General features: G+C 35.3%; 2 protein-coding genes across 2 annotated transcripts in view; one reads left to right on the top strand and one right to left on the bottom strand.

The window, feature by feature from the left end:
- frc (fringe connection) overlaps positions 1-11,934 on the top strand; it is a 267,265-nt gene that overhangs the window by 14,834 nt on the left and 240,497 nt on the right. The window lies entirely within an intron of this gene.
- LOC138713031 (uncharacterized) overlaps positions 5,531-11,934 on the bottom strand; it is a 36,621-nt gene continuing 30,217 nt past the window's right edge. Inside the window, exons 7-10 of the mRNA XM_069844714.1 lie at positions 9,827-9,929; positions 9,672-9,736; positions 8,816-8,887; positions 5,531-6,373 (exon numbers count right to left, since the gene is read on the bottom strand). Of these exons, the coding sequence (XP_069700815.1) occupies positions 8,870-8,887; positions 9,672-9,736; positions 9,827-9,929 (186 nt within the window). The 3' untranslated portion in view covers positions 5,531-6,373; positions 8,816-8,869. The remainder of the gene's footprint in view (positions 6,374-8,815; positions 8,888-9,671; positions 9,737-9,826; positions 9,930-11,934) is intronic.

The following is an 11,934-nucleotide window of genomic DNA, read 5'->3' as shown; positions in this document are numbered from 1 at the left end:
GAGGGAAGAAAAGTAGTTCATCCATTTACGTAAACTAGGAAATATCGCGATTTTGAGTTTGATAATTTTCATTAGGTTTTTCTTTAATCAGAGTAGAGTACTGTATTAAGAATAAGTGTTTTTACTCACGAAGTGAGTTATCCATGCGAACGTATTCATTATGCAGTGTATACTGTCTACAGCACATTAGCGTACAATATAGAGAAAGAAGTTAAATTGAAAAATAATCATAATATGAATATTTAAACACAATTTTGAAAATGATGGCCGTTCATTTCGATACAGGCTTCAGTTCTTTTGTGCATATTATCGCACTATAGACTATTGCATCTAATTCCAATTGCCAATTTCGTCCTTCGTACTAGTAACTCATGTTGAAATAATTCTGTACGTACTCTACGTACTGTAAATTCAATCTTCACTTCTCCCCGACCCGAAAATATAAAATTACTCAGACATGCTATCTACTGTCCGTCCAAGTGGTTATGCCGCAGGATTGTAGAAAGGGAGGAAATCACGTGACAGTTAATTACTTAACGAGGCCCTTTTATTTAAGTTAAATTAAACAGCTGTATAATATTACGTAAACTTCCAATTCCTAAGAGAAATTAATGTTTTCAGAAAAGAGCTAAGACAGCCCAGCTATTACAGAGGGGCGAGCAGAAGCAGGTGGGGGAAATCGGGATGCGACGTAGGCAAACGGACAGTACCTGTGCGAAAATACGATTCAATATGGAAAGCTCTTTCGTCACTGGAAAACGCGAACATATTTCTGGAACGTACTATACTCAGTAACTCAGTACTGCTTACTATCTGCGGTCTTGGTTCTGTGTGGAGTTGGAACTTCCTTAGTAGAAGGGGTGGGAGTGAAGTACATTGAAAAACTCAGGTACAATAAGAATTGAAGTAAAAATAAAATTATGTCCCTGTATTTCACTGATACAATAATGTTGTAAGTTGTCATTTTTGGACTCGATTAAAGTTGTAGTAGTCCCGAAGCTTTTATATTTAAATATGAATAGAGATATAATAAAAATTGTACTGGGGCCTAAGCTATTTTGTTCTGAAAAAGAATTTTAAAATGTTACATTTGTTCGGGTGAAATTTCTGCACATTTAAGGGACAAAACTAAAATTCTTTCAATCATTTATTATCATAATGCACTGCTTTCTTAAATTGACTGAGCATATTGGGAATTCCTAAAATACGCTGAGAAATGTTTCATGTAAAACAATTATCTCGAGAAGAAAGCAAAAACGAGCGAAACTGTATTAAACTTTTTTATTTGAAATATCTCAAAGAATAACCCCCTGAAATTAATGGCAATACTTACGGTTCACCCTGTACTCACAGAAATGTAAGATATGGAAAAAACACATCACTAAAATATAAGACAATTCGGAACGTCCATGCAAACAAAATAACTAGGCTGATAGGCTATCGAAATCAGGCTATCAGTTAATGAAAGGAGAGATCAGGGATGTTACAATTTAGAAAACATCAAATTTCTTGGTTTGTATATTAATAATACAATAAATTGGAAAAATCATATGAAAGAAATAACCCCCAAACTTAGCTCAGCATGCTTCGCAATTAGTTGGAGCAAAGGCTAGAGAATCATGTAGATTATTTTTTAAAAAATTAGAGATTCTAACCTTAACAAATCAATACACTCTATAATAAATTTCCTCATATGTAATAGAGAAAATTTTCCAACTAACTCACCCATACATAGTATAAATACCCGCAGAAGGAATGATTTTCATACGCCATCATCAAATTTATCATGCTTTCAAAGGTGAGTACGTTACATGGCGATAAAAATGTTCAATAGTCTTCCTGAAGACATTAAGAATCATAGCCAAAACCCTGCATTATTTAAGGTAAAACTGAAAAATTAATATCTCACACTTTCTATTCGGTAGATGAATTCTTGACATTTCACAGTACTGTGTAAATATTATAATACTATTAAATGGTAAACATATTACATTGTATAAAATATTATTGTTATTAAGGTACTAATTCTGTACAAATTTCATATTTGTATTTTATATGTACTGCATTTATATTTAAACGTAAGAATTGGACATGTTCTTTATTCTATGCTATAAAGCAAATGTAAGAATATTATGGAACGAATAAATCTATCTATCTAGCTATCTAGAAAACTCACGCAGCTATACGTGTGACGTGGTGAAGGAAAGCCCCCTGTGTTACTACGAATTCGGCAAAGTAAGCAAAGCCCCCCGCGAGTGTAGTGAGAGAAGGCGTTGATGAATATTCATCTGTAATATATCTGTGCGGCCCTGTCGGGCGAGGTAATAGAGACAGACTGTGAAACAATGCAACATTGTGATTATGTAACATTTACAGGCAGGGATAGACATATCACGGGCGTCAGGTCGCAATGGCACCTAAAAATTATTATTGACTTCAGAATATTTTAAGACTTCGATATCTTTTATGTCGCTACGACTAATACATGGTGTTAACAAAGGAAGAAGTACAAGCGTGTGATGTGTTTTATTAATTAATTATATTGTTTAATATATTTTATGCTCGACCACGCCGAAATGTAGTAATTATACACCTGGTAGCAACCCTTTAATGCACCTCATTAAAGTACACCTATTCATTAAAGTTCAGGTTTTCCACCAATCAGAAATCAATATGAAAGCGCAAGTATCGATTATTCTCGGATATACAATCGAAAGACAACTAGCGAAACGTCACGGAGGCTGGAAATCCAATACTGTCGCGGAAGGTTATGTTCTGTTACTATAATAATTAGCGTTAATTGTAAATAATATTCAAATAAATTCAATTTGTCATCTCGTTTTTCAATGTTTAAGTCAATTTCAAGGTTATATCAAGATTAATGTTAATTTACTCTCTAGATTATATCAAGGTCAATGACATCTGTTCCTCGGAAAAAATCAATACTTTCGCGTCTGCGCACATCTCACAATTTACAAGCTATGCACAAGGTCACTTCCGCTCCCCAGTCAGATAAGAATAACATGGATAGTTATGAATAATTTCAAGTGAGCATAAAAAGTCTATGAAACTTGACTATAATGGTAATTAAGACGCTCATATGAAAATTATGAAACTCGCTTGCACTCGTGTCATACACAAACATACTCGCGTCTTAATTACTACCATTATAGGCTCGTTGCATAATGTACTATTAGTGAATGTAGGCCTATCTTTATCTTAGATCGAATGGTTTTCCATTACATGTGTGGTAAATTGTCTTGGCGCCTGAAAGAAAGGGGCTGGCGTCTGAAAATTTTAGAGTTTTGTCTATCCCTTTTATAGGAATGTATCTAATTATTAACATGATAAGCTAAATTGCTACGAAAAGAAGAAAATGTATACTAATGAAAGAGTATGTCATCTGCTTCACAACCATCCCGTCGATGAGCAGTTGTCCCTCATATGAACGCCTTTCATTTGCAGTCTTGTTATACAACGGGTATCATTTTCTGAAGAAAACATCTGCGATCATTTAATTAAAAATGTATCATTTATTTAGCCACAGGGAGGTAGGCGCCTTTTTCTGCTGATTCAGAAATGAGTGACATTGATTCTTTCTTGAATTTATTAACTAATTGGGTTTTTTTCCTGGAGGTTTTGCCAACTATAAGACGAATGTCAGGTAATCTATGGCGAATCCTCGACCTCATCTCGCCAAATACCATCTCGCTATCACTAATTCTATCGACACTAAATAACGTAGTAGTAGATACAGTGTCGTTAAATAAGAGTAAAGAGGTATTGTTTAAAGCGTAAAATAAAAGAGTGCTGCCATTGTGGTTTTTCATATTTTTGGATGAACACTAACATCTACCGACTTCGGATGGGCTTCGTTGTTGTTGTTGCTGTTGTTACCTATATTTTTTTGTCATGTCATGGATATTTCGCCTGCTCTACCGTCAGACCAATGGACATAGCAGAGCAACAGCGCGATTCCTTCCATCTAATCTCTCATACTGATGACAGTGAGAATCGGTACAGTACGATAGGAGAAATGTATCTTGAGAAGTTACACCAGACATGTTTCCAATAGCTCGCATTTGGGGACTTTTAACCCATTTTGAGCCTTGCCTCCCAATAAAATCCATTTTTCACATTTAACGTGGAACTCTTTTTCTGCGAACCACTCGAAGCCAGGGATCGTAATGATTGCAGCATTGCCCCTTACGGCAGTTGCGTCGATGCCACCCGCAATTCATTCGTTGGTTGGGCGGCTTCATTTGTTCTTTCATGGACCAGGTTATGCTTCTGCTACAACAATGATCAAATGGAATGTGCAACTAGGCTTATTATATTGACACGGCCAACTGTATTGTTAAGGGGAGTATGTACTTCCATTTTTTGCATTAAGAATTACTACAAATTATTTGTTTTATTTTTCCTGAAGAGGAAATAATCTACTCTTTTTAACCTACTGTGTAAAATGCCATCACATTGATACTGTATATTAATTTCAGCCTTCTGGATGTAATATTTTCTAAGAAAAGTGCCACAAATGTCACAAAAAAAGATGTCAAAGTTTTCATATCTTACAATGTTAAATTCTTCAATTTTGAGTGGACTTTTCTCAGAAGGTATAAAAAATACAAATATAGAAAAAATAGGGCATATGTAACATAACTTTATGTATATAACCGGCTAAATAAACTAAAAATTCCACTGAGCTGTTGACAAAAAAAAAATAATTGATAACATTTTTTGCATTAAGAGTTACTACAAATTGTATTTTTATTTTTCTTAGGAGTAAAAGAAGAAATAAAGTCATAGTATTATTTTACATATATTAAACTACAAAAAACGATAAGAACCAAATTTTCATTTTTTTTTCGAAATACAGGAAAATATCTAACATCTTAAACATCAGGTGTGACGATATTAAACAAATGCACATACGATGTGGCAAGATTACAATTCATAGGTGGCTTTGATTGGTTAAAATTGAATAGATTCTTACACTTCATTGAGACATGAGCGAAAGAGTCAACCTCTGATGACTAGGGCTAGGATTTTGATGGCCTATAAATCATGAAAAAATGTCCTAAAACAATGCATTTATGAACTAAAAATCTTTCAAAAATGCCCTTAAATATGCCCTAAAATTGATCTTACATAATTGACTTAGTAGGAATAATAATATTTAGACTAGTAATTAAATTAAATTCTAGTACCAACATTCAAGTTTATTTAATTTTACATATTTTTTCTAAGTAGTATATTTTAATTAATTATTTTACTTGATGTAGTTCGATGTAGTCCACCACAAGGCCACTCTTATCCGGAATTATCAGGTATAGAGGAGTCTATATTGAAGGGATAGTTGACTGATCCATTACGTGGGGTGTACTACGTTAAAAGGGCAATATTTGTGTAGGAAAACGATTAAAATAATGTACAAATAATGGGTATTAATGGAAAAAGTATGTAGAGAAAATATCAAAGGAAATAAATAATATTTTACATTAATAATGGGGATTTATTGCCAAAATTGAATGAAAATACCTCAAAAATGACCGAATAAAACAAAAAATGCTCTTATGAGTTGCAAGAAGTAAAAAATTAAAAAAATGCCCTAACAAATATGTTTTAAAACATTCAGTTTATCTCATGACATAAACATATTAAAGCAGCAATGTTTCTGGCTTACTAGAAAAAAGATGCAATTTCATCAAAATCCTAGCTCTACTGATGACTTTTATCTGTGGGGAAATTTCAAAAGATAAAATGTGTAACAATAATCCACATACTCTGGAACTACTGAAAAACGGCATGAGGAAAAACGTCCCTCTCTTTTCTTCTCTCTGAGGAAACGTCATTTCTTAGAGTATTTGGAACAAAAAGGGACACAGTTTCTGAATCATCTCTTTTAATTTTGGGTGAGTAAATGACGTTTAACTGCTTATATTTAGTATTTTTTGGTTTGTAGAATTACCAGTGCTCCTTTGTCTGCTTACCAGCGTGTGAGGCACGTCCACCATAAATTGTTCACTCGGTATAAAACGTCACACTGACAAGCACAAATTTCGTACACGGCGTAGCTGCCATCAGAGTTGAACTATTCGTGACGACTTCTTGAAAATCCATAGCAGCCTGTTGAGGAGGTGGGGTCAGTGAAGATTTATTGCAAATGGGTATTCACTCGGTGGTAGTTACAGGAAAAATAATGACAATAGGTAAGAGAATAATATAAAGTGTCATTATAATCATGTTTGTTTTATTTCGTTCTTTAAGGAAGCGAGTGCAATATTTTTGTCTGTAGTCTGTAGCAGCGAAGTGCAGGATCTTCAGTAGACCAGTGTTGCCAGACTTAATTAGGGGAGTTGAACGCGGTGACCTGCAAAAAATGTCAATTAGCTTTAAGAGTAATCTCGCATAACTGAAAACCTAGACACACATTTTCAATTTCAGAGTAAAGGCTGGTTCACAATAAACCTGAAATGAGAATCGGAACGAAAACGAAAACGGTAAAATTGTTAAAATGTGTACATTTAAATGTGAGCATTCACAATTAACGAAAAGCTTGCCGGAGCCCGGGATCGGGAACGGAGAGTTAGCCAAGTTTCAACTTTGGCGTTCACGTTTCCGATCACAGCCCACTAGATTCATTCTATTGCCATCTAAAAGCTATTTTGTCGTCGTATATTTTGTAGCAAGAAGACCGTGACGTAACCTATGCATTATTTTGTTCTGTGCTGTGCATCATGGAGCAAGTTTTATTTGATGAGATTCTAATAGTGAGTGTTGAGGAAAATCCTCACGTTTACGATAAGCGGCGCGCCTCGTATAAAGATGAGAAAATGAAGGAGAATACGTGGCTTTCAATGGCTGCATCTTTGAACACCGATCATAAGTGAATCAGATTTTATTACTGAATTACAAACTACATATTCATGCTTCAATTCAATAACTACTGTTGTGTTCATTTTATTATATTACAAATGTTTCTTCTGTAATTATTTTACGTTATGGTAGACTTGTAATAATAAAGATGCATGGGCATATTTATAGTACCGTACCTAATGAAATGTTTCAGTTGAAATTTCGAAGTTGGTTAACCTGTGTTTATGTTGGCTGTATTGTACTCATGATAGAACGCCATTGGTCAATTGTACACAAATAACATCAGAATGTGTAATATCGACTTTACATATCGTTATTGACATACATATCGATATGCATAGTCGTCTACGTTCTCGGTTTATTGTGAGTTTTTATATTCACGTCCTCTGCTTCTCGTTTTCATTCTGGTTCTCGTTCCCGGTTTATTGTGAACCAGCCTTAACAGTTGTAGTAATTCGAAGACCTTTAAACTAGCAATTTTCTGCGTAGTGTTTCTTTATACAGGGCAGATTGTAGCAATATTCATGTTAGATGGTAGGAGTGCGAACTACGGCAGAAAGGTCAACTTTCTGTTAGCTATCAGATACACCTAAAGAGCCAGCCAGCTATTCTTAGACTGGCCGGTTGTTGGGAGTAGCCAGGCATAACAATCCGAACAGAGTAGACGGCCTTTAGTTCGCATGATTCTGCCTGGTGATGGAATCTGTATCCAGTTCTGAAATGTTGGGATATTCCAAAAGTCTGCTCCTGATTAAAATCACCGTGAAAGTATAAAACAATCGTGTCACAACTTCACATTAACAACGGACAAACATTCTTGCCCTAGGTGGGTTTCGAACCCAAGTTGTGACTTCCACGCAATGTTAAGGCATTTCTTTCACAGCGACCAGCCTATTTAAACCATACGTTCTGGAAATACAAATGAAATATTAGCAATGAATTAGGCCTTAACATATTCCTAACCTAACCTAACCTAAGTAATTGATTAACTAGCGGACTTACTCGTGTTAATTATCTGTGCGGCTTACAGCTGTTTCGGTGCTTCATCACACCACCCTCAGAGCCTACTAGATCTCGGCGTCATCTCGTACTTTTCTGCCTGTTGTGTGGGTGCGTTTGATGGTTGAAAAGTGGAGTCAAATAGTGTGTGTGTTCTGAAATTGATCTATGTGTTGAGAATTTGATCGGGGTGTGTTTTAGTGTGTTTGTATATTTCGTATTGTTCTAGTGTGTTGAGGTTTTGGTTCTTGGGTTGTATGTGTAGGATTTCCATGTCCGCATTTATATCAATTACTTATATTCAGGTGTTAAAAGTAGTGCACGCAAGATTCAAAATGGATTAACCTAACATAACTTAACTTAAACCTAGAGTATAATTTGATATAGATTCGCATTCAATGACATTATTATTGTCTTAACATTATGTGGAATGCCCCCTGAGCACGAGTACGTAACTTACTCTTTCTGGGGGTGCTAGAGTGTTTTATATAAAAAAAGAAATACGTATCTTTGTTTTAGTAATAAGGTATTATTATTATTATTATTATTATTATTATTATTATTATTATTATTATTATTATTATAGTCTGTATGTATGTATGTATGTGTGCATGCATGCGTGTATATGTTATATGTATGTATGTCCCTTGATTTTAAATTCTGTCTGAATTATTTCTAAGATTCAAATCGACCTCCGCTTCAGAATTGAAAGAACAAGCATGACAAAACATCTGTGAAGAACATGTGTGTCAGAATTGTACGATAAGTTATTTATACTAAAACTCTGCGTGATAATGTAAAAAATTATATAATGTACCAACCATTCTTATATATTCTGTGTTATGGTTTTAGATATTGATCGCTTTGTGAGACTAATATTATTATTCTTATAAAGTATTTTAATATTAAAGATGCATTCCACATGCAGACTAGTTACCATTAGAAGTACAAGGCTTCAATATGCTTATCTTCTTGAGGAGATTGCAGCACTTTAGATGATGAAATAGTACTGAAAAAATGTTAATTGTATTTAGAAGACAATAGTAACAAAACACAATTCTACATACTACATTTTCTAACCAGCTACTACAGTACAAGTTCACGAGCCCACATCGAAATGGAATTCAGTCCTCATTTACTCGTTTCGCTTCGTCAGGATGGAAGTGGTTGTATAATTTTAAGTCGTCAGCACACTTATAATACAGTTGTTACAATTTTTATTACCTTTGTTACGTCATTAATGTAAGTCATGAATTGTAATGTCCAAGCACGGATTCTTGAGGAACCTCTGCCTTTACAACGCGCCATTCTGAAGAATGAATACCTGCAGTGCCAGATTTTTGTTGGTCGCGAAGATAGGAGTCGAATCAAGTAGCGGCAGTTCCAGAAATATAAAGATGTTTTAATTTGTACAGCGCAAGGTCTAGATCTACCCTGTCAAAAGCCTTACTAAACTCAAGTAGCGCCAAAAAATCAATTTCATAATGCTAGATGTCTGAAATATAGTTAAGAATGGTAGTGACCTTACACCTTAAACAATAAACATTCAATTATATTATGTTACTAAATCCCAGGGAAGTTCGCATACATCTTCCTTGTTTTTTTATGGAAATCTTCGTCAATTTCTTGAATCAAATCTGGCAACCTAGTCAGACAAAAATGTCGCCATTTCGTTTTCCCTCAGCCCCAAATTTCCTTGCAAGAATGCGTTTTCGCGTACTTTTGAAATGTTTCTCTTGTCATTTGTCCGGAGTTGGGTTTGTAGCATATCCAGACGTTAGAGTTGTACTCACCGAGGGGTCTGCTTTGTACAGGCATTTGTTGAGCTCGAACGCTGTTTCGGCGGCGCTATTCCCTTCTGAAAACAAGGATGTCCATAATAGCATATTCCTTTGGTGTCTCATTAGGACACATTAACGGAAATCACAATACAACTGTTGCTACTCACGTATGTGCCTGCACTTGTCAATCATCTTGCCCGCGCGCTCCTGGAACTGCTCCGGCAGGAGCGCCAGCATCGTGTCGTAGTCCGCCTCACCGTCGTCGCTCAGCTGTCGATTCAAAGCTCTCAATCAATGCCTCATGCCGTCATTACCCTGTCCTACAACTTGAGTACTGTTGTTTCCGAAGTTTTATTTCATTTTACATTTCACAATCTAAAAAAGCAAAGCTGGCAATTTGTTACGACACAAAAATTCTGCGTGGACAGTTACGTAACTAAACAGACAAATGACTATAACACAAAATAATGTGCGTTCAGACACATTTACCTTCAAACTGGTCATGATTTTGTTTGTAAAGCTTTTATTCAGAAATAAGTTCCTTGATGTGCAGTAAATATCCTAGTTTACCCCCACTGGAAGGAATTTATCCTGAAGGGTTTTGTTGGCCTGTGAACGCAATCCCTCTCTGCTGGGTTTGAATCGAAGAACTTCAGATCTAACGAAAAACACGATAACCGCTAGGTAATGACGTAACTAAAAATACTAAAGACTAGTTTCTCCAAGCACTGTTTAACTTAGTTTAGCAAATGTCAAATTAACAACCTGTTTATTTTTAACTTTGCTTGATGTGTTTACCATTTCTTCAAGATAATTTTGTTTAACCTCTTCAGTCCCGAATCTATATTTTTTTAAATTTAAAAGAGAAAGGTCACATAATCATTCTGGCGTTCCAAAAATCCCAAATCAAGTCTTCACAAAAAATCAAATTTTGGGCAATTTTGACTCTTGCTGCCCCAAAATTTTAAATTCTAATATATAAATCTGGTATAGAAATGTTGCAAAAGTGATACTCTTCATTTCTATCAAATTTAATTATTCAAAAATTCAAAAGTATCAAATGTATTTTAAAAAAATTAAAAGAAAATTATGTATAGTATACGCTACAACAGGACTGAAGAGGTTAAAACAATCAACACTTAGCTAAAACCCCTGTTAGCACTATTTGAACTACTCAACAGGAGTTGTAATGAATGTAAAGAAATTGTTATTGGCTGAAATAATTATTCTTTTAATTCCTTATTGTACAGTAAGTCATGAAACAAGTATAAAATCACAATCTGTTACTGTAGGCCATGATTCACAAACAAAAGAATTGACAAATGAAAGTTGTAGGTGAATAGTGTTGAATAATAATTATTATGAAGTAAGGTTATGCAGTTCTAATGCTGAAGTATGACTTTATTTCCAAAACTCTCAGCATTGCGACCGCCAGGTGACAATCTAGGGATGTGTGTAGTCAGCTGCACCCAAAACCCCAAGAAAATTCTGTAATCACTCTTTCTGCTTAAGATCCGTATGGAAATTGTATGCAATGTCCCAAAGAAGCAATGGAATGTGAAACATATTATTTTCTCACATTGCATTTTGAAGCACTGTTGACATCGGCTATAGTTAGTTGTAAAGATCCAGTTGCATAAAATGTTACGGTTTATAGTAGCCTACCTGCTGAATTGGAGTAAGTGGCATATTTCTGTTTGTAGGAAATTGAAGTCTGGGTGCAATTTCTTGTCAAATTTCAGGCCTATTTGTTTAGGAAATCTATACCATGTCACAAACAGAGTATCTTGCATATTACAGAAATCATCACTCTTAGTTACGACACGTTGAGGCCCCACATTTCGTAAATATCCAATGTGTGTATAATAGTTCAGCATCAGAATTAGCAGACCATATGATGAGCACGTGACTTTTAAAGGCCATCTTCCCTGTATTAACATTGATGTATTGAACATTCCAATCCACACCTGTGGAGTAACGGTCAGCGCGTCTGGCCGCGAAACCAGGTGGCCCGGGTTCGAATCCCGGTCGGGGCAAGTTACCTGGTTGAGGTTTCTTCCGGGGTTTTCCTCAACCCAATACGAGCAAATGCTGGGTAATTTTCGGTGCTGGACCCCGGACTTATTTCACCGGCATTATCACCTTCATTTCATTCAGGCGCTAAATAACCTAGATGTTGATACAGCGTCGTAAAATAACCCAATAAAGTAAAGTAAAGTAAACATTCCAAAGTATATTTTAAATGTTACGTTACGGGTCTTATACGAAACATTTA

This window comes from Periplaneta americana, chromosome 14, assembly GCF_040183065.1.
Source record: "Periplaneta americana isolate PAMFEO1 chromosome 14, P.americana_PAMFEO1_priV1, whole genome shotgun sequence".
NCBI lineage: Eukaryota > Metazoa > Arthropoda > Insecta > Blattodea > Blattidae > Periplaneta > Periplaneta americana.
Note: the sequence above shows the minus strand (reverse complement) of the source record. Positions and strands in the feature narration are given on the sequence as shown.